The sequence below is a fragment of the Strongylocentrotus purpuratus genome, unplaced genomic scaffold (genome assembly GCF_000002235.5).
Source record: "Strongylocentrotus purpuratus isolate Spur 01 unplaced genomic scaffold, Spur_5.0 spur5_scaffold_15, whole genome shotgun sequence".
Taxonomy (NCBI): Eukaryota; Metazoa; Echinodermata; class Echinoidea; order Camarodonta; family Strongylocentrotidae; genus Strongylocentrotus; species Strongylocentrotus purpuratus.
The window spans coordinates 31,076,345-31,102,632 of NW_022145600.1; the positions used below are offsets into that span (position 1 = coordinate 31,076,345).

The 26,288-nt window shown below is 36.8% G+C and overlaps 1 protein-coding gene across 3 annotated transcripts; it reads right to left on the bottom strand.

The window, feature by feature from the left end:
- Window positions 1-1,563: 1,563 nt before the first annotated feature.
- Window positions 1,564-24,793, bottom strand: LOC580770 (protein regulator of cytokinesis 1). 3 transcript variants are annotated; one of them, XM_030986178.1, is made up of 14 exons: window positions 24,662-24,793; window positions 21,823-22,078; window positions 20,890-21,123; window positions 18,245-18,415; window positions 16,789-16,938; window positions 15,947-16,094; window positions 15,336-15,472; window positions 12,532-12,627; window positions 12,014-12,160; window positions 10,707-10,826; window positions 9,794-9,910; window positions 7,684-7,866; window positions 2,994-3,075; window positions 1,564-2,422 (listed from the first exon to the last, which is right to left on the bottom strand). In XM_030986178.1, exons 1-13 carry the CDS (start codon window positions 24,718-24,720, stop codon window positions 3,013-3,015), a joined length of 1,881 nt encoding a protein of 626 aa, XP_030842038.1. In that variant the 5' UTR covers window positions 24,721-24,793; the 3' UTR covers window positions 1,564-2,422; window positions 2,994-3,012. The 3 variants fall into 3 exon arrangements, with proteins under 3 accessions (XP_030842038.1, XP_030842039.1, XP_030842040.1); XM_030986179.1 differs by lacking the exon at window positions 1,564-2,422 and adding an exon at window positions 6,155-6,184; XM_030986180.1 differs by lacking the exons at window positions 1,564-2,422; window positions 2,994-3,075; window positions 7,684-7,866 and adding an exon at window positions 8,577-8,769.
- Between the last annotated feature and the right edge of the window lie 1,495 nt (window positions 24,794-26,288).

The following is a 26,288-nucleotide window of genomic DNA, read 5'->3' on the forward strand; positions in this document are numbered from 1 at the left end:
AAATTTACCCTTTGTTATTGATAACAAGTTTGATGAAACGGGGGCCTTGATCTGCTTTATATCAAATATACAGGGAAGTGATGACAATGAATTAATGCATGTGATATATCATGTAGGTTATGCACACATGTACAATTGTACATGTATAAACTATAAAGGCTGGACTTTGGACTCTATTTAGACAAGGAAAGAAGGGCAATTATAGAGCATGCATTACCATATATAGCTGTTATCAAACGTTTGTAATTCATACAACTTTGTGGACAAAGCTTTCACGATGTACACGTATACACAGAAACCTGACGTACAAGCAATTGAGTGTGTATGCAGGACAATAAAATACAGGATGTATAATGGTAATAGAATCCTGCCAGTATATGCACACACTGCAAAACCATAGCTTACAAATTCGGAAAGAATAAATCTAGACTGATTTGATTCTATAGCTTAGATGCACAATAAAAGTATGGTAAACATATCACAATGCTGCTGTTAAATCAGAGGTCAACTTTCTCTTAAACAGAAGCTGGAAATGAATTTGCATCTTTTAAAATATATACATGTTTTACCTATTGAATTTTTTAAAAAACTTATCTGTAGTACTAGTGTAAAGGTCAGTTTATTTAAACCATAAAGTACCAAAGTTCTAACATCATATTCCCTCATCGTCCAGGTTACTGTTTCCAAACAACAGTGCCTGGCCATGAGGACTTCAAAATCAATAAAGCAATGGACTGGAGCAGGGTAATTTCAGTGTTTGGTGGTGGTGACTGATAACCACACCATTATTTAGCACAAAATTGTTTGGAACCAGAAACCTTGACAACTTGGCCAGTATGACGTCACACTTCGGTACTCTATAAAATTAGATCTGCATGTTTAATAAGGTCATACTAAGGTCATTTCACAATCACATGACAGTCAACTCGGGCTATAAAGGTCGCTAAAGAGCAAATAGAAATAAGTGGCCACTGTACATACATGCCAACATTTGAAAATCAGAAATCTGTACAAATTATGCTATTTTCAAAAAAAAGAGGAACAATCCTAACTCTCCTACTCAATACTACAGACAAATCTGTACAGGAAGAGGAACACCTGCATTAAAATGATAATTATCTTCTCCCAAAAAGAGGAATGTTCCTCTTTAATCTGAACAGTTGGCATGTATGACTGTATTCAGGTGGCCTTTATATAAAGATGGACTTTAAAGTTAGCTGGTATGTGAATTGCATGTCGAGAGAACATGGCTATAGTTAATTCTGGATTGTTTATCCTGCAGTGGATAGTTTGTTTGAACCAGTAAAATAAAAACAAACTCGCAAAAACTTGCTGGTATTCATCTTCAATAAAAAAACCCACTCTCATTTGCATATAGTGACCTGTGTTAAGCACATAGTGTTAGGCCTACCGGTATTTTACCTTGATTTCCTTATCTTTCCATGCTCGTTAATCAGCCCCTATACATTTTTTACCAAAATCATTAGGCACATGTCATTTATTTGTAATCTTGAACATCCAGTTTAAGTTTTGGTGGATTCTGTGAAAATGTATTTTCTATCATTACCAGAACTCAAGCTTATCTTTAAAGACAGGCTAGACTATTTCTTTTATCACGGCTCTCTATATGCACATGCATGACTACAGTATTGCAAGAAGTCAGTTTTCATGCAGGCAAGTAAATAATTTCCTCCTTACACCCAAACTCAGTCAATCTCCCAAATAAAAGCTATTTACAAAGTTAGGAAATATTTACAAATAAAGATGAGCAAAGACAAATTAATTGTATCTCTATCTATATCAATTATTGCATACATTGTAAAGTTAGCATTGTATATAAATGAGAAATAAATATGTGCATATCTTTACTACATGTATTACTCAATAATTTGGTACATATTCTTCGCGATAACAGTACTTTTTTCAAAAACTTACTTAAAAGCTGACTAACTGAATACAATCTAGCATAATGAACCTTTTCCTTAAACATAAGGTAATAAAGGTATTGTTTGATACTTTATCAATTGGATTAATGACTTATTTATGGTACAGATGTAACACTAGAAATTATAATATCTTTTCACTACTATTTAAATGCTTCTCTTCAATTCACAGTTGACATTTCTCCAAGAAGTTTTCCTTTACGTTTTATTTTATCACATATTTTAGCATCAGCACTGATAGCAAATCAGTATTAAAAAAAAGAAATTCTAATGGAGCCCTAAAAATAAGTGAAGCGGTCAAAACATCATTTAAAATCAGGAAGAAAAACTAGAGAGAGAGAGAGAGAGAGAGAGAGAGAAAAGAAAAGAAGAAGAAAGCTCTTTTGACAGCACATTCTTACTGTCTGTGATTAAAAGACAACATGAATATCCCTTTACATGTCATGATGTGCAGTGTAGTCCTACAGGTCATCATCTAAGTCAGGCCTTCTCAACTAGTTTATTAGAAGCGCCAAAACAAAAATGAATTGAGGTTGAAGTGCCAACCTGTATGTTTGGTGACTGTGTTACGAGGGAGCGTAGCGACCGAGTCGATACCGGGTGGGGTTCAGGGGGCAAAGCCCCCGGAAGCTAGTGGATTTTAGGGCTTTTTTTAGGCCCATATGTGGCATTTCTAACACCTTTTTGTTCCATAAAACATCAATCATAATATCATATTGATGTGAAATAATTAGTACAATTCCTAGCTAAAATCTACACTAGAAGTTAATTTATATGTAGTTATTTTGGTGCAATAAACACGGAAATGTCAAAATGAAGTGAAAATCAAACAATCAAAATGGCTTGCTTACATTTTGGGCTCAACTTCGACTGCGACTTTTTGATTTTTCTGGCTTGTTTTATTTTAAAATCTAATTTGTTAATGTTGTTCTTTCTTTAATTTTTAATTTTTAATTTTCAATAATTTTTTGGAACAGCCGCGCGCCACTCTGACTGACCGCAAGCGCCATGAGTGGCGCGCGCGCCGCCAGTTGAGAAGGCCTGATCTAAGTCCACCCATCTAGGGGTCCTATGTGGGTGAAGCAACGGTGCTGCTACGGCAGTACTTTCTACTCTGCAGTTCAAGCTCCTTCTGCAATGGAAAGAAGAAAAACACAGAAAAGGAATTTGCAATTAGATTTTTATTTAAATGGGTAGTCTATACGAATCTCAAATTGGCAGTTTGGTCAGTGGATTGTGATAGTCACTGATAAAATATCATGAATTTATGTTTTTCTTCCAAGTACCTTCTCCTTTGGAGCTCTATCAAAAATATATATATTATGGGTAGCATATCATTATAGGTCCTCTGTAGAGAAAAGACTCTCCTGGGTTATTCATTTTTGAAAAATGAAATTTTAGTCATTTTGTGTGGGAAAGTTGTCCGCCAATACTTTTGTTGTTGTTGGAAGTTTAATCAAACTTTCACCTGTCTACTTCTCTGACTGTTCTGCTTTCCTCTAGAGTCGTTTGCTATTAAGGTTGGATTTTCCTCTAACATTTCATGAAAGTTTTTGTTTTACTTCTGTATATTGGATATCCCTATACTTGTATATATTAAACAAAACCTCCTGTACAAGTGTTGAAACAAGGTGTATAACCACAACAAAAATAGGAAAAAAGTTTGCCAGTCTTGAAATGGTTACTTGACCAAGAAACAACAGATAGGCTTGGTAGAATAATATTAAAAGATGTTTGGAATAGTCTTAAACATTTTTTCACAGACACCAAATACCTGAAATCAGTTAAGGTACCGACAAAATACACTCAAAACTTAAACAAAAGTTTGATTCATAGATCCCTACTTCAAATCCTCACCAAATTTAAGCAATGAATTTTTATTGCAAAGCTTGAATATTGAATGAAAGATTGCAGCATTTATGTCTCAGAAGCTATACTTGAAGATTGCAGTTCTTCATTGACAAGTACTTGACACAAGACCAAGAAGTACTCTATTGGGATCAAATCTTACTCCATCAAGATATAAGAATATAATTAATAGGAATTCAATATTTCTACAAAAGTAATCATTCTAATGCAGATATTATTATTATAACTATTTTACATTTGCTGCTCGTGCAACTGATTTACATGCCCTCAACCACTTCATAACAATCACATCAGTCTGAACTATATTTAAGAACAGGAAGAAGTCGTGATCAAATTATCACTCGTGACCCACAAGCTATTGCGCAATGCTGTTACAAGGGTGTGTCAGAAGCCTGCAAAACATGCAATGTTGAGAATGTTCTGTTTTGTGTTTTTCCCTCTCCTCCAAATATTAGCTTGAAAATAATCACAACACACATGTTTTAATATCTTTTTACCCTAAAGGTTAGGAGTGAGTAAAGGTACATGCTGGCCAGGGAAAAAAATAATATTTATTTTTCTGGGGCTACTTTTCAAGCTTGCCTGCATAAAAATAACACTCTAAAATTTGTTTTGCATTGAACTCTATGCAAATCTACAGGGGCTCTTTTGGGCATTTCGGGGGCAAATTCGCCCCGAGCCCCAGTGTATTTTTTTTTTTTACTGATGCTGGCTTGTAAACTATACAAAATGACACAACTTTTGAAGTTTTTACTGGTTATTTCTATGTAGCTCACAGCTCAGAAGGAAAGGTGGAGGGAGATCAGTTAATACATGTACATAAAGTATATGTGTGTGTAGAACAAAAGAATCAATATTAGAACTACAGAAATATAACCATTCACATGCAGAATCTTGCAGATGTTTCAACATTTCTACATTTGCTGCTTATGCAACTGGTTTGAATGCCATTATCCCCTTCATAACAATGACACCAGTCTGAACTATATTTAGGGCCAGGAAAAAAATTATGATGAAATTTCGCATGTGACACAAAGATATTTCGCAATGCTATTACAAGGTTGTGCTAGAAGCCTCCAAAACATGCAATGTTGTGAATGTTTTTTGTTATTCCTCCTCCAAACATTACATTGAAAGTAATCACAACACAGCATAATTTAATGTCTTTTTACTTACTTTTTTTACCATAAATGAGTGCTTGAAAACTATACAAAATGAAACAAATTTTTAAGTTGTTACTTGTTACTCCTGTAGCTCAAAGCTAAGTTTAGAATAGATTCCAATGAAAATTGAAGAACAGGCAATATATAAAGTGTATCAACTTGGACCCCTTGTGGTACTACTGTAACAGGACAAATTAATTGAATCCCACCTCACAAAAGACTGAATTTTTCAGATTCATAAAAGTTTGTTTGCCCTCAAAATTGTTTGCTACCATGCAAAAGCTTCCAGATTTACAAGATTTGCTTAGTATTGGACAATGGAATATGCAGTGTTCATTTTATTGATGAAGATATGTTTGGTATGATGCTTATTAGTATTGGACGATGGAATAGGCAGTGTTCAATCAAATCTGGGCAATTACAATATTCTGGTTATGTTGGTTAGAGTAAGGGATTTTATTGTATACATTTGATATTGATGTGGGAATGAGATTCGTGCTCCCAGGATGAGGCAATATATGGTAAAGGGTATGGGGTAGAAGAAGGAAAAAAAGTGGAAAAAGTAAAAAAAACAGATGAAAAGGTAGAAAGGAAGAAGAAAGGGGAGTGAAGGAGATAAAAAAAAGAAGTAGAGGAAGAAGAAGAAGAAGAAGGAGGAGGAGGAGGAGGAGGAGGAGGAGGAGGAGGAGGAGGAGGAGGAGGAGGAGGAGGAGGAGAAGAAGAAGGAATTTCAACATCCATCCTTTCAGAGAAGGTATATGTAATAATGATTTAGATTACAATGAATAAGTTGCTTCCATCATGCCCATCAAGATAATTTGCAATGCCAGTTTTGCTTTTGAAATTGAATAAATGCAGAGTGACAGCTGACAGAAAATATTTCATTTTGAAAGTAGAAATACAGCCTACCTCAGTTCAAACACAATCCAAATTCCAACAATTTCATGGCAAGTAACACGTAAAACTATGCCAAATGTTGTCCAAAATATGAAAGTCATCAAATCATATTACGGTAGTTTTCATGCTAAGGTTCACTTGTGGATATATTCTCTTTGGAACTTGGGATTGTATTTGCTCTGAAAAGGTTGTTAATGGCTACTAATATGGAGCAGAATAAAGATTGCCATGGATGCTGATCGGAAAGATGGCTAGTATAAAGTATAATTCTAATCTACTGACCATGCCTCAAATTCTCAATGGGCCTCTGGTCTGAAAGAGAATAGAGAAGAGAACAGACTTGTGATAGAATACTCCCCTTCAGGTCTTTCCTCGTAACAGACCTGAAAGGACATTCCCCCTTTGTACTTTTTGGTTTGGGGAGGCGGCCTTTATCGCATTAAAGATTGATATCAATAATTGTAAATACCAGTAAGAGCTTAACTTTAGAAAATCCTGAATTTGTTTTTCTTTCCAACGTGAGAAGTGCAATTTGGACTAATTTGTATATCTTTAAAAAAAAATTGTTTTCAGCATGTGTGTGCCAAATCAATCAGACTAACACAGCTTATACTATGTGTAAAAGATAGATAAATTGGAGAGAAAATTGCTGAAGGTGGAATAAAGCATTTATCTACATGAATTATGTAGATAATGTAAACATCACAGTACAGCTGTCTATATTTTCATACATTGTGTAGTTTCAAATCATGGGATTGAAAAGCTCTACAATAACACATTACTTCCAAACTGGCAAAAAAATCATTATTTCACGTCAGAATATTCTGGATGGAAAGTTTGAGCTAATGCCAAAAGCTGACATGTCACCTCAGGGCTATATAGACATGTAAAGTCACACATGAGCATAACTTTGTTTGAGATAGGAAAGGCACATACTGCAAATGCACCAGATCTTTTTTCAACCTTAATATTTGCATACAGTTAATGTACTTTCTAAAAAAAAAAAAATAACTAGAGTCAAAAGTGTTTCCATGTGTACGTGGACTTGGTATTATGTGTGTACGTAAAAGGATACAATACAGTTGAAGTGATATGAGAGTGAGTAAATACACTCCAAGCTACTTGTGAAATATATGTGTGAGCCAATGTAGTATATATATAAGTAATACAGACTGCATAGTCCTATGTCATGATTATATAATGCATGTGTGAGCTCTTCTAAATGTGATTGCGACATACAGCATAACCCCTGGTAATACAATGCATGAGTTAGCCAATCTAGAGGCAATTGATATATACTGCTTACCACAGTCTGGGAAACCCCTCAGTCATAATGAACACAACGCATGAGTATAATAAGCCCTTATAAATACTACTGATGGGCAAGTCAAAAGTATTTTGGCCAATACACACTACTGTCATCCATCAAATTGTTTTTTATCACATGTACTTGTAACCGATTCGATCACAGTGACAGCCCAGCTAGAGCCTGAATCGGAAAAAAAATAAAATAGGAAAATGGCCCTTGCAAATATAATTTTGAATTTACTTTTTGGTAACTTATGGGACAGTAAATGACCAAATACCTTGGACTTGCCCTGGTATATACAGTCAAACCCATCTATAGCAACCGCCCAAAGGAAACACCAAAAAGTGGTCTATGTAGACAGGTTCCTTTAGTACATGTTTTAATGAGAAACAAAAAATGTGGTCTTTGTAGACAGGTGGTCACTAAAGCAGGTTTGACTGTATCATACAATGCATGAGTTAATGGTTCCATGATGTACATGCTACTGATTAATAATACATACTGCAAAGTCTGTATATGTCCCACAGGATGAGGTGACGGATAAGGTGCTCATGTTATTAGATTGGGTATGACCCCCGGATACCGTGCTCGTACTGAAGGCAGAAGAGGACCCAGTACCGTTCTTGTCACCTAGCACCTTGCGCTGGGCGTTCCGGGCGGGGGTGTTCCTCAACCTCTTTGGAGTCTGAGGGGAGGGGGAAAAGCCATGAAGGGGATTATAAGTTTGGATGATACAATACAGGAATTACAAATATTTAATGTTAGAGGTTTTCTTACAAGTGAACAAGGGATATGTTGTCAAATAGCAGGGCCTCGTCTAACAAAGAGTTGATATCGATCGCAAATAAGTTACGATTGATATCAACTCTTTGTAAGACGGGGCCCAGATCTATATAATTATTGGAAATGGAAATCTTATTCAAGAAGTAGGAAAGGATGGGGGATAACATTTTTAAAAGGGATTTACGATAATAACTAAGAGCACAACATCAAGTTCATAAGGAGCATGGGTTGCATGAGTGGATGTGAGTATTATTGGATATAGAAATGACATACAATACATTTAGCATGACATAAAATAGAGGAGGGAAATGATGTTTAATATACAGTAGGCTTATTTGCTGAGGAGAAAGTTTACATGATAAAATGAGGACAGAATGAATGAGATGTGAGAAAGTAAACAGGTTATGTTAAAAAGAAAACAATTAAAAGTTGAATATGTACATAAACTTTTAAATTTCAATAATCAACATTGATTATTTGAAGTAAATCAAATATGCTAATTAAACACATTCAGGCTATTCAAGAGTATTTAACCATTTCTAAAGTAAGTATACCGGTACACAATTAAATAGTTTAAAAACAGACAATATTTGTATTTCTGACTTTTAGCTTACTAAGGCATGGACAATATTATGATGGTGCAGTAAGCTAGAAATGTTGTACTTATATGACATATAACACAAAATGTGTCCATTTTGAGTACAGTATGAGAGTATATACTCACAGGGAGTCTACTGTTGTATCTTGACGTTGAGGGTGAAGGGAAAGGAATACGAAAAGGTGGCTTACCACAGACAGGGGAAGGCTACACACATACATGAGCAGAGGCAGAGAAATGTGAATAGTACAAAGGAGCAAGAAGCAGAGGGTGTGGGAGAGGTAGGGACGGAGAGAAAGAGAGAGGAGAGAGAGAGAGAGGGAGAGAGAGAGAGAGAGAGAGAGAGAGAGAGAGAGAGAGAGAGAGAGAGAGAGAGAGAGAGAGAGAGAGAGACAAGAGAGAGGAAGAGAGAAAGAGAGAGAGGAGAGAGGTGCGGAGGGAGGGGGAGACCGCAACAGAGACATGGACAGAGAGAAAGAAAACACACAGGAAGGTAGAGAAGAGGGACAAAAGATACAGAGGAAATAACAGAAAAAGTAAAATAAAATCAGTGCAAAGAACATATATATTGTGCAAAGAAAATGTGAAAATGAGAATGAGAGTGAAAATGTAAGTGCATAACATAAAACTGATGAAATTACTTTGCTGCCTTTGCCAGTAAGGGGTGGTGACAGGGGTGGAAAATGTTATGATGCTAGGAAGCACTAAAGGATGATAAAAGAGGGTAATATAAGATAAACAGCAACATCTAAAAGAAATAAGCAGATGAATAGAATCAAATATAGTCAGGAAACAGAGAAGCAAACAAAGCAGAGTGGCATATGAAGAGCATGCAATGTTCAATACAACTGAGTAAAAGCTATGGTATGATTTAAAGAGTGACTGAGTGAGGTGAGAGTGGGGGGAGACAGAGAGCGAGGAGAGAGAAAGACAGGAGACAGAGACGTGAGTGAAGGAGGGGGAGAGAGAAAGAGAGACGGGGCTGAGACAAAGAGTGAGGGGGAGAGAGAGAAAGAGAAATAGAGGGGGGGGGGTAGGATGGGACTGAAATGATCTTTGTTTCCAATGATAAACAAAATAATATTTCATGCAGCCCACATGACCACTAGATTTGTTTTCTATCTTGCACAGAGGAGATAATAGATAAAACATTTAAATAAGATGGGTCTGAACCATGGGGGAGGGGGGGGGGGGGGGGGGGGGGGGAACGACATTGAACCGAGCTGCTTACCCTTGCAGTAGAAGCTCCGGTGGGTGGCTTTGTCCTGCTTGCTCTAGGTGATGGCATAATGCTAGAATGAGCGGAGGACATGTAAAGTCTGGGGGATGCTGCTACACTTCCATTGGCCTGTCAAGATAATAACAATAATGATAACGTCATGTTTTGAAGCAGTATATAACCCTGGAAATACGTAGTTTGTCTGTCTATGGAATAGTATGATAATACATTGAACAGAGGAGATTGGCGAAATTTCACACCGCCTCTCAAAATAATACACACACTATCATCAGATAAAGAAAATGGCATCCTATAGCTATGGCTAACTAGTGCTGTAAGCATCTGTAAAGGAATGACTGTGTTTTTTTAAATCAAGCGATATGTCACTAGTTGTGGAGCCAACATACATGTAATTGCATCTAGACTTAAGCATTGCTCGTTTGTTCGTGAAACCAGTGATTAATACTTGACCCAAATAAAACCTTCCTTGTCTCTGGAAAAAGATATACTTCCATCATAAAACAACCAAAGTCCTGAAATACATCTTATGGGGCATTGCAATTAAGTTTTGCAATTAATTGCATATTTGCAATTGATCGTATCTCAAATTTCTTGCAACGCCCCATTAGTAGAGAGAGAGAGAGAGAGAGAGGGAGGGGGGGGGGGGGAGAATAAAAGCTAGATCTAGTCAACTTAATTTAAATTGTTAAAAATGTAATCCTAACAAAATCCTAGGAAATTTTGGAGACTAGTGGGCATTGCAAGAAATTTGAGTTGCAATCTATTGCAAATATCGGTTGCAAAGTTGGCAACTTGCAATCGATCGCAACTTTCTTGCAACGCCCCATTAGTCTCTTGGGTGACATGGTTTATAGAGTGCATAATAATATATCTGATTACACCAATGGGTGCCATCTAATCTTACCCCTCTTAATCTCTTTGGTGTCTTGGTTGGAGTGAGACCAACAAATCTCCTCTTGGTAGGGGTGCTTGGCTTGCTACCGTGTAGCATCTCTTCTTCAGTTATACGTTTACGAGCATTCAGCTGAAAATATAACGTAAGAGTTAATCAATAGGTCAATCGTTATCAACCAATCAATCTATCACCACATCAATTAATGTTAAAGGTAAAGACCAGTATTGGAAACGCCCCAATTTCAAAAAATGAAATGGAAGCTCTCATTACCAATCATGTGAAAGAATATGTTTTGACTAATACATGATGATAAAAAATTTGCCGGGAAACCGCCTACTAATTCATATATTTGGTAAATTTGTTTCTCTCATGGTCTGTGAGAGATATAGGGTAGTCCCATATACATCTTTTTGTGTATAGTGCTTGTAACTTTACAAAGAATGGGCCAAATTTCTTATCATTTTGATGATTCCAGAACCTTGCAGATGCTAGATGCTAGATGATCAACCTTTTCTGTTCGATTCCACAACGTTTCTTTCACAATGCAATCGCATGACCATAACTGGTCTTTACCTTTAATTTTCCATTTTCATTGAGATTTAAAAAGTAGTATGAATAGGAAAGGCTGGAAAGTACCAACACAGCCATGGGTATTGCTGACACACCTCTACAAGTCAACGCAAGTTGAAGAAAATCAGCGTTCTTCATGTTCAAGGACAAATAATATGGAAATGCACAGTAAACTCGCAAAATTGATTTTCATCTTTACATGTTAAAGAAAGAGAAACTGACAGAAAAGAAGTATTGAATCTTCTGGTCCTTCAAATTTAAAGATATATAGAACGATCTAATCAGAAATTTCAGCATTGTTAAGGTTATGAAATGTATACAATAAAAATAGTCAAGAAAAAACATATGCACCACATTATTAAGCATTAAAGACAATGAAGACAAGTTTTCAAGAAAAGAAAATATGCAGCTAAAACGGTCTGGTATTGTTCAAGTCGATCATATTGTCAACCAGTTTCAGGGGTGGAGGCAGGGGGATGGGAGGTGTCAGTAAGGGCCAAAGCCTGTCAAATGTTGATATTCATTTTTTTTTCTTCTAATCTTTTGTCAGGGTAGCCCATTCACCAATAAGTAGTGGTCTTCCATGGGGCCCTGAATGATTATGAACATATTTACATAAAAAAGCATAACGTTAATTATACAGAACAGTTAAAATAAAATTCCATAGTACATTTAGAAAGATAAACACAGCAATAATAGACGAGGCACAAACAAATACTCGTTCGCAAAATAATCACATATCATACCCTTTCTTCCTTGATGACTTTCTTCTCGTTCTCATGTGCAGCCCACTGAGCAGCAACGTAATCCATGAACCTGCAGCCGTCCACTAGAAACTCTGTCCCAGTCTGTCGCTCATATTCCTCAATTCTGTCCGAGAGTTTCTGCTCAATCTACGCAGAAAACAAACATCAACAACATTGACATTTTGTACTGTTCTCCAAAAGAATATATGAAATTCATTGTACCTGTAAATTCAAACTGCAACATGGCCCTTGTGCATTTCAGTTTGACTGTATATTTGTGTAAGTGGCAAATACTATAAACACACAAATTTGAACTCTAATTCCAATCAGGTAGGTACAATATTCAGAGTCCCAACAACAGTTGAAGTATGCTCAAAGCCATTCAATATTTAATAACACTGACATTGTGTCTCCACAACTTTCCAATATAGCTTTCTTAGTAACTAATGTTTTTAAAATGACAAATTGTGACATAATCATACAAAATACAGATTATATGTTAAAAAATCCTGTTTTACCTTTGGAAGATCCTTGTTGAGTTTACGACGGATTCTTTCTTCCTCCAAAAGGTTTCCACCACGGTTGTTGAAACGGTTTGGATCGATAGCTTTCCTCTTCAAAGAGAAAATGAAAAAGCAATGATACTTGAAACCTTATCATATTCCCACAAAACATCTTTCCATATACTAGTAGGGTAACAGCTTATTTATTGAGTTTTCAATTGATTGCATATCTTGGCTACATGAACTGATTTTTAGGACAAATGCGATATATATATATATATATATATATATGAAAATATAAAACCTAGTTTATGTATTGCCATCTAGCACCTTTAATTTTTTTGTCGCATTGGTGATATAATATGCAGAAATGAAAAGTGAAACATGTGTAATAAATTTTTTTTTAAACAGAATAAGCATGCCAATTTGTGAAGGTAAATGTATATGTCAAAGAGGCAAACATAATATTGCTGAGCCTCGAACATGATCAGTAAACCAAGTAAACTAGAGGAAACTGTTTATCCCTCGAAGCTACAGAACAGCCGACATTGAAGTAGCATTGTGCATCTTTGTGAATTAGAGAATGATGAGCAAGATTTTTGTATATAGAAAAAAGAATTGAGTACGAAAGTGACATGTGTTCAATATATCCTTAACTATAAAACTTACCAAGAAATTTTTCATAGCATATATTCAAATGATCATATATTTCATCATACATTTCTAAAAGAAATTAAAAACTATATCATGTACATGATAAAACAGTTGGTTTTCTTTGACCTTACCTGTGTTACAACAACTGATATCATGTAGAACACAGAGGAAGAAGAGAGGAAGAGCAGACTCTTTGCATGTACACATTTCAATAAACATAACCAACTACATAACTAAAATATTCATGAGTAGGAATTCAAATTATCAATATCTACTTCAGATACAGAATAAGTTCTCTTGCAGACAAAAGATTTACATTCTATTACTATAACATAGTCAACCTTTTAGCATAGTAAGATTTTTTTTACAAAGTATAATCATAAAACCTTAACATTTCCAAGTTTAGAACCCTAGCCACAATCTATAGTAGAGCAATACGAATGAGCATTACATTATCAATTGTTTAAGATATATGACAGCAGATTAGAAGAAAGAGACATAGAAAAGTTTAGAACAAAAGCAACGAGAGGATTTTTCTTTTAGTAAAGGTAGTGCAATAAAAAGAAATGATATAAAATGAATAAAATGAAAAGTGCAAACGTGCAATATCTGATTATGAAATCAAAGAAAAGATTTTGTTCAATACTATGTTTGTAAAATGCATAGCAAGCATTAAGGTTATCCTTTTTACACACCCTTATAAAATATCCTCATTTAAAAAGAAACCATACAAGCCTGATACATGCATAATATGTTTTCCTACAAAAATCTGTTTTTTTCTAGAAGTGGCTGAGTTGTATGATGAGCACTGCTGTCATACATTACTTAGCAGTGAACACCACACAGCCTCTAGATCATATACTAGAAGGAAACAGATTTCACCTATACTAAACATGCAAAGAGTCTACAGCCTAGAACTACTAAAGTATATCAACACATTGACCATGCATCATTATCTGTTGTAGATAACTACTCACAAGATATTTCAATCATGGGGAGAGGAGGGGGGCGGGGGGGGGGGGGGGGGGGGGGGTGGGTCGAGCGTAATTCCAAGCAATTAAATTAATGATGATAATTTATTTAAAAAAACAAGCAAGGTTGCAAATTTTAAACTTGTATTTAGTGTAAGGTGTAGTCTTTAAAGAAGAAAGAGAACAAAAAGGGAAAATTCTTCTGACATCATGCAAGGTGATGACTAACAGCTGATCCAAGATGTCTTTAAATTAGTCTAATGGACATAACACAAAGTGACAATGAGCACCTAAATTCTCTTAGAGATTAGAAGTATTATCATTTGAGCAACTAATAACATTGATGAAATATTTACCATGAAATGGTGCCAACACATACATGAAAATTAATGTGAGAATGGGTGGATGCATAGCATATCGAAAGAGATAGTTGTGTCGTGCTCACACCTACATGATCAAACATCAATTCGTGGAGCTCCAAATTAGGAGCTCCATGAATTGACCTCTGATCGCGTACGGGTGTCACAACTATCTCTCTCGGTATGCTATGGGTGGATGGACAGATCACATGATAACACAATGCATGGTCAATGGTATGATAATTAGTACCACAAGAATGCAAGAAAAGCACTACAGAAAATGGGAACAACGGTAAGTGATACAAGTCTTTTAGAACTTATATCACACATCCAGCACAACATTAAAATGTGTGTTCCTAGTGTAATGCTTTCCTTGCACTCATTGGTGTCAAGTCTGTGCTTTTATGAATCAATTTATCCAGATCTACATTTGTGGGGTAGTCACGTTGAAGAAATGTTGGGTGTAATATTCACGCAAAATGTTGTTACCTTTCATGTAATTTGAGGTCAAGGTGTAACAGAATATTAATACATGTCAACCTCTGATCTTGTTGCATTAATTAATTTCAGTCTCAGACAAGAAAAGCCTGTTCAAATTGTTTGTCCAAAGTAAACGGTAGTTTGCCCCATAACCACAGGGCAACTGCTCATGTAAAATTATGTGCCTCACGACCCGTCCCCCAAAAAGCCAGTGAGTTAGGTCTGGATAAATGATATCAATGTAGCCTTCAGGCTTGATGATACTAGTGTCTAAGCATGCATGGGCAAAAATGACTGGAGTTTGATGTAAATGGGTGCCATGATGATCGAGACAGTTTTCTCTGTCTCTCTCTACCTCAAACTCCAGCATCTTTTTCCACATGTCCTCTCTCTTCCGGACTGCATCCAGCATCTCTTGGTTGGTCTCGTAATGACCCTTGACCCTGACCAGCTCCTCGTCGTGCAGTGTCAACAGATCTTCAGTGATTTCATCTGCACAGAGGACAAAGAGTTGAGTAAGGCATAACAACATTGAGGTCACTTTTTTTCTTATATTATATACGCTTACAAGGTTGGACATGCCCAAACACATTTAAAATTGTTGGTTATTATATCTTTTGGCATCAAGCCTCTCAATATTGCATTCTATTATTCATGACAATAATATATATATCTGTAAAGTGCTTTGATAGGGCCTTCCTAAAAAGCGCCCATATAAGAAATAGTTATTATAATTATAACAAAGGAGAGACATGCAAGAAATGAGTTATGCATGTTCTTGTTTTCTGCAACTTTATGATTTTTGTATACTTCACGGTAGGTAGCTTAACACAAAATATGCCATGCTTCTAAAACAAAATTGGCATTAAAAATTACAGCTTGGCAAAAGACCATTAAAGTTCAAGTATCCTGTGCAAATAAGTGGAGACCTAGATTTTTCCCTTAGTGCACATGTATGTAATTTACCTTCATAGAATGCCTCAAACTGGTTGCGTTGTGACCGGCTGTAGAAGCATTTATTCCACCAGCCCTCTAGTTCCTCTCTGATGGCGTCCACTACCTTCCTCAGGTTTTGTCTCTTCAGGATCTCTAGCTTGGCGACTTCTTCTTGTAACTGGACAGAACAACAATAACAGAATGGATGGATTGTTTTCACAGGTGTTGGAATTGTCATTGGTCTCCTATCATATTCTCATATTTCACAGGTCACACAATCACCTGAAACAACTAAACTAGTAGCTACAATCAAAACTGCTTTAGTGACCATTTGTCTACAAAGACCACATTTTTTGTTTCCCTTGAAAATGGTTTCTCATTGTAACATGTACTAAAGTAAAGGAACCCGTCTACAAAGACCACTTTTTGTTTTTCCCTTGGGCGGTGGCTATAGAGGTTTGACTGTAATAAGAAAATCCCCACTCATAGTTACTGCTCAATGGTACTCATTAGTGAAGGATCAATCCAAAACAGAAACAAATATAAAGATTTCACAGAAAACAAACACACTTTGAGAAAAAATATTTGTGGATAATGTGGCCTTTAGGCCTCATTGTCAATGTGAATCAACATAATAACAATACATGAAGAAAGAAAAAACAATGACAGCAACTCAACAGGCAAATTACTTTTCTATCAAATTCAAACAGTGTGCTTGAAACTTTCAACTATCTTTTGGAAGCATCTCTAGATATATTTTGCATAAGTAAATCATATAAATTTCTCTTCATCTGCACTTAAAGATGTTAAACGGTACTTCAATAACTGATAATTATAGCTATAAACTTGCAGCTTTGGTTAAATGTTCTTACCGTAGTAAGATTGCTTGGTTTGTGTCCTTGGAGTTTTGCTGAAGTCTCCTCTCTCTCCTCCTTTGGGATGGAGAGTCTGTTCCACAGAGCAGTCACTCTGTCTCGCAACTCCTCCGCTGCGTGTTTGTTCTCTGTATCTTTGAATTCAAGCTGTGGGAATGAGACAAACAATGTAAATATAATGTAAGTCTGCAGTGTAATTACTGCCTTGCATTGACAGCCATGTCGGTCTCGCTGACTTCCTCAATGTTTCCTTGGTGATTTCATGTAAGGTTGCAACGAGTACTCGCACTGTTGACAACTACTCGAGTATGATTTCTCGTACTCGAATAGTCGGCCGCCATTTATATTTTTTAATGTTTTTGCGCGTCACCTGGCACTGTCCAGGCTGACGCTTACCCGTGCCCGGCGGGAGAGCGCCAGCATGGTACCGTGGGTAAAAATGTTTCACAGCTCAATCACTGTCAACTCACTACTCAAAAACTGGGACCAAATGTCCGGATTTCTGTTTGGACTCAGAGGAAAAGTAGTCTGTCATCTTTGGTTTTAAAAACAGCATTGTTAACCATTATTATTAAATCAGCGCCTTCAACTGCAATTCATAGTAAAATTGCAGGAGTTTTCAAAGACGGACCTGGGATACTTCTACCGTAGTATGTATGGTGGTGGCAAAAAAAAAATTCTGAGTAATTGCCAGTAAGCCTTGGAATGTACTCGAGTACCTCATTACCGTAATTAACGGTGTATTAACCGCACTTTTTTCCCGCTGAAAAAAATATCAAAGTCTGGGGTGCGTCTTATACACGGTACACCAAAAAAAAAAAAAAAAGAAGTTTTTAAAGTTTTTAAAGTTCCGATTTATGCCCCTCCACCTGGCGCTATGCCTGGCAATGTCTCCCAGCTCAGTAATCGGTGTGTTGACTCATCAATCAGAAACTAGAACAACACTCAAATTTGTCTGTCATCTTGGTTTGAAAGTAAACTTTCTGATAGATGTAGTTTATAATAATTCCTCCAATTTGTCTTCTATTACACGGCGTACCACAAGGTTCTATCCTAGGTCTTGAACTGTTTTTTAATTTACATTAATGATCTTACACATTCAGCTGCACCTCGCAGTTAAATGACAGGCCTTCCCGCATGGGTTTTTTAACACGGACCTGGCTTGCTGCCGACAGAGTTGGCAAAAAAAAAAAAAAAAAAAAAAAAAGTTTTTGTTTTTGTTTAAAGTGCGAAAAAGAGGGGTGCGGTTAATACACGAGGGCGGTTTATTCACTGTTAATTACGGTACACGGTTATGCACAGCCTTAGTTTCATGGGCTTGGTGTAATTGAAATGCTGCCTGATATTTACTTATTTTATGTATTGTTCCCCAGAGCTAAACCACTCCTATTCTCATGTAATTACTTAACTTTCAAGTATAGAGCTACGTAAGATACTGGCGAGTGAGTCTTACCTCCTGATGAAGATCTTTCAGAGCTTGGATGTTCTCCTTGGAGAGGACAAACGCTTCTTCTTCCTCACAGATGACTTCCCTTTCAAACGACGTCTCTGGTCCTTGTTCCAGGTACTCCATGTAGGAGAGGATTTCTTTCTTGGTGCTGGTGAAAGTTTTATGCCTCTGGTCCTGAATATTGAGAGAGAGGGATGAAGTGGAAGTAGAAAGTACTGATTTTATCACTGTTTTTTCTTCTCCTCAAGGAAACTACAGTCAAACCTGCTTTAGTGACCACCTGTCTATAAAGGCCACATTTGTTGTCTCATTGAAACATGTACTAAAGGAACCTGTCTACAAAGGTCACTTTTTGTGTTTCCCTTGGGTGGTCGCTGTAGACAGGTTTGACTGTATCTATCTAATGATTGTTCAATACTCAAGTAATGTCAAAGTTAAGATGTTGTGGTTTGGTAGTTCATTCACTTGAGTCTCATTCCAAGGGATGAGGGTTCAAATGCTAGCCCGGTATTAACGTCTTTTTTAAAAGACATTATTCCACATTTGCCACTGTCCGTCCAGGTGTAAATGGGTACTAATCGTTCACTGGGGTAATAATAATTGCAGGGTCTTCTGGAAGAACAGCATTGATGTTATTAAATGTTTCATGGGTAAACAAAATTATTAATATTTTTATTATTAAATTTAAATTAAATCAAATTTCCCCCTCCCCAATGATTTGGGAGGTTGTGACTGTCTTGACAAGACACATTACCTCTCTTGCTTTCAATGATCACTCTTAGTGCTGTAGTCAAACGTTTAACCGTCCGGTATCCGACCGCCCATGGCGGATTCCGTTTTCAATTGGACGGTTTCGTTTTTCCGTTGTTTTTTTTTTTTTTAAATATTTTTTTTTTTTTTTTAATATTTTTTTTTTTTTTTTTTTTTTTTTTTTTTAAAGTTTCGATTTATGCCCCTCCACCTGGCACTATGCCTGGCAATGTCTCCCAGCTCAGTAATCGGTGTGATGACTTACCACTTGGAAACTAGAACAACACTCCAATTTGTCTGTCATCTTGGTTTGAAAGTAATCTTTGTAATAGATCTCAATATATATTCATCCAAGTTTAACACATGGTGTACCACAAGGTTCTATCCTAGGTCCTCTACTGTTTTTAATTTACTTTAATGATCTTACACATTATTCTAAAACGACATTGTTACTATTATTTGTGATTATATACCTCACTTAAGAAATCCAGCCATCTGATTGGTCGAATTGCATTCATAAACTTCAACTGTTCCTGTAAAATTCTCGGTAACCATGCATAAAACATTTCAATATTTTTAATAACCATGGTTATTAAAAAAAGTTGGTCAGCCTCCATGGTTACCCCATAGGTTTACATGTTAAAAAATGGTTTGAGCGATGGAGGATGCCGTATGTGTGCGAAGGATTGGTCGGTAATTTCAATACAATTGAATCTCGATCGATCTTACCGACAATTTTATCTTGCATTGTTGACATGAAGACGAAAATAAACTTCCAAAAACAAAAAACAACATCTGCCGATAGATCTTGATCTAAGTTCGTGCCAATATGCATTGCAAAAGTAAAAGAAGAGTCCGTATATGGAGCTTTTGCGAAGCATTCATCACACGCGAAGCCGGTTTCAATCCATTTTAATGTATATATTGGAGAAAACTGCCAAGCATGTTAACGGCGGGCCATAGCCGAGTGGTCTAAGCGTTGGTTTTCGGTACACCACTTGTTGCACGCAAGGGTTCGAATCCCGTCTTCGACAAAATGATAAATATTTTTCATTTTTCATTTTTTAGTCTATTTTTTTCGGCATATAAAAGTATTAATGACTGCTTTAATATTCGAGAAATAGTTGTTTTATTACGCTCTCGGGAAGGTTACAATTGGGCTATTCTAACAATAGCACAATTCTAACCTTCCCTTGAGCGTAATAAAACAACTATTTCTCTCAAAGCAGTCATTAATACTATACTAGTTCACAAGCACAAATCGGCGCCTTCAGTTAAATCACCTTCCTGCTTTTTCACACGGCCCAAAAAAAAAAAAAAAAAAAAAAAAAAAAAAAAAAAAATTAAAATAAATCGTTTAACCGAAAACCGTCCGGTTTTGACAGGCGGTTAAACGGAATTGGAGATATCCGTGATGTTACAGCACTAATCACTCTTGAGGATTGGCTGCTCCCGTGAAGTAATGTCTGTGAAAGGATGTAGTAGTGTTTTTGATATGGGTCTTCACTAAGTTTCCTACTCCTATCAATCTGGGGCGTTCCAAGAAAGTTGCAATCAACTGCAAATCCCCAAAATCAATCGTAAGTCTTGCGATTAATTGTAAATTTGCAATTGATCGCAACTTAAATTTCTTGCAACATCCCATTAGTAAAAGAGAGAGAGAGAGAGAGAGAGAGAGAGAGAGCGGGGGGGGGGGGGGGGGGGTGGGGGGGGGAGGGGAGAATAAAAGCTAGATTTAGTTAATTTAATTTAATTGTTAAAACTTTAATCCTAACTAAATCCTAGGAAATTTAGGAGACTATTGGGGCGTTGCAAGAAAGTTGAGTTGCAATAATCGCAACTTTCTTGCAATGCCTACTCCTACCTATCTAGGTGTCTTGAAAAGCTACATGACTTGCCTTTTCTGCTGTGAGTGTATCAATATGTTCTCTGAGGATGCCAAGCTGTTCCTGCGAGGGTACAGTCCCTGAGGGGATGTAGTACGGTGTGGTACATAAGATGTCGCACAGGGTCTGTTCGACCTTCTGCAGGCCCTCCAAGGCACCCAGTCTATCCGACTTCTCCTTGCCTAGCTGCTCCACCTGGAGTCTTAATGCCTTCTCCAGCTGCAGGATTGAGATCCCACTATCAGGCTGACCGACGAAGGAGAGAAAAAAAAGGAAGATAAGAAAGGGGTCATTACAAAAATATGTGGCAACAGAAGTTCAGGGCCCCGTCTTACAAAGAGGTGATATCAATCACAACTTATCTATGTACATGAGAGATAGGAGACTGCAAACTTGTGATTGATCGTAGGACTAATGATTGATTTGGATCAATCATAACTATTCGTATGACGGGGCCCAGGTATTTTATTAACTTGGGTGATAACACTGTCATTCTTGTATTGCATACTGGGTATACTGTTTAAATGCGGAGGGAAAGAGAAAGTACCATTTACTTTGTCATACATTGGGGATGCCAGTTGGGCAACCTAGACAATTGCAAAGTTTCTCAAATTCCTCCTCCTTTGGTCTTTTACAAGGTACTGGACAATTCACAATAAATAAAAATGATAAGTACATGAATTTTGCATGAATGTTATGCCTACGCAGCCTACCATCCACAAAACAAAGCTTGAATGTTTATGTTGCCTGCTGTACTTTAGCCTAGGTGGTAAATAGCGGACAACTGCAACAATGGATGTGTGAAACTTATTATGAAACATATTAACTAAACTAAAAGTAAAATCCAAATGCAAACCAAACTTTATACCTTCTTTGATAAAAACAGAACATAGACCAAATGTGTGATAACCACTATTTATTTCCATCCATGGACGATAATCTTACCTCGTATTGCTGGAGAGCCAGTTCTATACACAGCGTTGTAACCTTCTCCGTTGACGATGCCACACTCTTCATGAGCCTTTGCCTGAGGGACTCCTCCTCTGTCACCATCTCAGACAGCAGGTTGCGTATGTGGTGCAGGACAACATTCTGGCGTTCCCCTCGCTGATCCTCGCAGATCCCGATCTCATTCCAGATGTCCCTCAGTTGATCCAAGGCGTGTTCTAGACACTGACCTATCTCCATCTTCATGCTTTCCCTGAGGTGAAAAAAAAAGGAGAAAAAGAACAGAAGAAAAATTAGAAGAAGAAGAGACAAAGAGAAGGTGAGAAGAAGAAAAAAAAAACAAGAAGGAAAACACAAATTAAATTAAGCAGCAGAGAACATATAAATTTGTTAGTGATGTGCATACCAAATTATTCAATGTTGTGTTACTTGCGTCAGTTGCCATTAACTAGACTAATTTGAGCATTTAAACTTTCACAATCTTGTTTTTAGACTTTACTGAATGGTGGTATCTGTACTGTCACATAGTCTGGCCTACAAATTACAATGCATTTGCATCAGACTAAAATGCATGCACTGTCAATATCTAAAACACTAAAAACAGATTAAGATTTTGAAATTTGGTTGATCTACCTTCGTTTGAAACGGTAGGTCTTTTGTAACCACAAAAAGAAACAGGAACCAAAAATTACCTTGTGAATTGGGTAACACAATATAGGTCTTATGAACTGAAATTGAACGTTAAGATTTTACAATAAAAAAGATCAGCAGATTATTAAAACATGTAGTAAAATGATCAAAAATTACCAAATTTACGGTTCATAATTCAGCATAATTTAAAAAACACAGATTCTGACATTGCAAGGCCAAGGGAATGGAAATCTACACCACTAGCACTAGAGATGTTGTTTCATGGAATATCTGCCAACGAAAGTATCTGATTTTATTTACAGACAATCATCCTGTACAATGAGTGTACATTGTTCTTAAAAACATATTTAAAAAATGTATAGGCTTAGGCCGTGGCATGCATGCGCACCTAATTTATATATTTGACTTGATTGATATTGACAAAGATTTACTTTTATATTCCTTGAATCCTACAAGAGACGACAGAAATAACTGTCTGCTAAAGGCAATGCTTTTAAATCCCAAATAGAGCTTCAGTATCAGCCTCTCTGTCATTATGACAGTTGTTCCGCCGACCGCCACTATATCATACGAGAAAACCTGGATACATACAGGAACTTCGGGAAGGTTGTCAAATGTCAGTTTTGAAGAATTATAATATTCTATTTTTGAGTAAAAAGTAAGTGTGACAAAAAATTTATTATTAATATTGAAATTATATTTATAGCAAGAATGATGTAATTTTCACAAGAAAAGGTGGCCATACTCATTTTTACACTGCAAAAATCAGAGGTTTTCAACTTTCCATGACTGCGCACTCAGTCATAGTGCAGATCGATCATCATTTCATTCATTATTTTTTTACTTTGTCAGAACTTGGAAGTGAAAAACAGCATTTAGAAATTAATTTAGAAGGGGGTCTATAGCAAGAATGATGCAATTTTCACAAGAAAAGGTGATTGACCGTGTCATTTTGACATTAATTACAAAACTCAAAGGTTTCCAAATTTCCATCTCTGCGCAGTGCGCACTCATAATAGGCATGTCATGAATGCAGTGGCCAGTGCAGTGCATGCATTCAGTTTCATTTGAGTTTCTTTTCGACTTTGTCAGAAGTGAAAAACAGCATCCAATTATAGACTAGGTCTAGTATAGGGGCGCTGGTCCGAGAATAAGGATCGTCTTCTTTAACACGGACAGATGCGTCCTCAAAAATAAGGACCGTCTGCATTTTCGCAGACGTTTCATATTTTTGATCGGCGCATTGGCGATGCAAAAAACGGATTCTGCAATGATTTTCTTGATGCATTTTACATTGACTTTGTACAGAGACCTTCACATTATGAGCAATAAATCCTTGGGAAGACGGACAACCCATAAAAGTAGACGGTGAACTAGGGTTATTTTCCCCCGGGGAATCTATTTTTGGCATCGCCAGTGAGCCGTTATTTAACATGAAACCCCCAGAGCACCGATGAAAAAAAATGTCCTCGAAAATGCAGACGATCCTTATTTTTGAGGACGCATTTTGTCCTCGTTTATGAGGATATCCTTGTTTATGAGGACGATCCTCATTCTTGGACCAGCACCCCTACTGGTATAAGAGGGGACAGTAGGTTTTATAGAGGCTTTGCTTGGTAAAGTTAGATATTTCTCGGCAATCCTATACTTTAGTGTGTTTTATTATTTTGGGTTTCTAACTTCAGTTAATAACAGCTCTTCGTGCATATCATAGGGTTAGGGTTAGGGTTAGGGTTAGGGTTAGGGTAGGGTTAGGGTTAGGGTAGGGTTAGGGTTAGGGTTAGGGTAGGGTTAGGGTTAGGGTTAGGGTTAGGTTTAGGGTTAAACTGAAGTTAGAAACCCAAAATAATAAAACACACTAAAGTATAGGATTGCCTATTTCTCAATATAATTTTGGCATGACATAGTTTTGTCTATCTACAAAAAATAAATATTTATCGCCAAAATACCGACTTCATTCCTAGGTTTGGTCATGCCATTCACGATCACACTACACGCTGCACTGGCATTCATTACCTGCAAAAATCTAGTGCACAAAAGACTCATTCATCAGTTCATTGATTCACATCCGCTTTTTTTACACGCCCCAAAACTTGAAATATTACGGTACAAGAACCATTTACCGTAATTATATTGAATACAGAGTTAACATATTACATGAACAGTAATCAATAAATGATCATACCTCCGTTTCGCTTCCATTTTGGCATATATTTCAGTATTTAATCCTCTGTCTAAGTTCATCAAGTCAGCTGTTTACGTTCTTCCACTGTTGCAAATACGACGTGCACGATTTTTGAAAAGCTCGCAAGCGAGAAGCCCGTCGATTGGTCAAATGAAAACCCGGGTATATTGGAACCCCCTATAGATGGCGCTAGACCAGAAACAATGTTGAACATATTTTCTGATAAAAAGATGTATAATAATTAGTGCACAAACATTTTTTTCCCAACGTGAACAGTGGACACACGTTGTATAGGCCAGCTACTTTAATTTTTTTTGTTTGTTAAATATTTAACAAATATCTATAAAAAAAGAATAAGGCCTATAATTATCATCATCCAGCGTGTTGGTTCTTTCTAGAAAGATAATATGCACAAGATTAGTATTCTTTCGTTTCTGTCCTGATATACCGTGTGAGTCAAAAAAAGTTTACACCTAGAAAATTGCTAAGTATTTTAAAAATCATCTATGAACAGTAAATTATTATACATCTGATGAAAGAATGTTTTATCCCAAATCACTTGGTACCATTTTTGTGTGGTATGTGTTCACGCTTGAATGAACAGGAGGCATTGTTTGCAAGAGTGCAAAAATCGACTTGCTCCAAAGTGCATGATGCCTACAGTATGTATTATGTCGGGATTTGCGGAGTGAGAGAATTAAATGAAATGAATGTATCAAATGAAATACATTGTATATGCATTTTGCAAAGGGCAAAGTCACTGTCACACGCACCCACACACACGCGCATAAATGCTGGTTGATATTTGATATTCGATAGATATGTGTGGCATGATTAATTTTGTTAGGGATGTTATTTGGATCTGCAAAGACCGAATTAATACCCAAATCCCAATTGTTTTATTCAGACATCACAAAAGCAGCTTTACTTGGCGCAGGTCGATTCTTGCACTCTCGCAAACAATGCCTCCTGTTCATCCAAGCGTGAACACATACCACAAAAAAAAATGTACCAAATGATTTGGGATAAAACACTCTTTCATAAGATATATAATTATTGACTGTTCATAGATGATTTTTAAAATAATTAACAATTTTCTAGGTGTAAACTTGTTATTGACTCGGGGAAAAAACTGTCCGAACACAAATGTCAGAAATTGCTTTCGAAATTAACTCTCAACCGTCTGAATGAATTAAGGATAGCATATTTTGCGATGTGTAGGCCTCTGGTCTCCTCCTGACTTTGACTAGCAAAAGGGGGACATCACATTTCAGAGTCTATCTTTTGAGGGGGTCTAAAAGTGTTGCCGGGGGCACAGTTAGTGTGAGGATCGACGCATTGTGAAAATAGATGTACTTGGCTTGTACTGGGGGGGGGGGGGGGGGGGGGAGGGGGTCGGAACAAAATTCGCATCACCACCAAGTAGCAGGGGCGGCGGAAGGTCTTCCAAAGTACGAGGGGGGGGGGACAACAATAAAGTGGTACCTACAAAGGGAAACATTAAAACAAAACAAAAAACACTTGTAGGCATTGGTATACCCCTACATGATTGTGATTACAGTACCAGAAATGACATCAGTATGTGTTTCTTTCTCTACGAGGTACAAGTTAGGTGTGATGGTCTGTA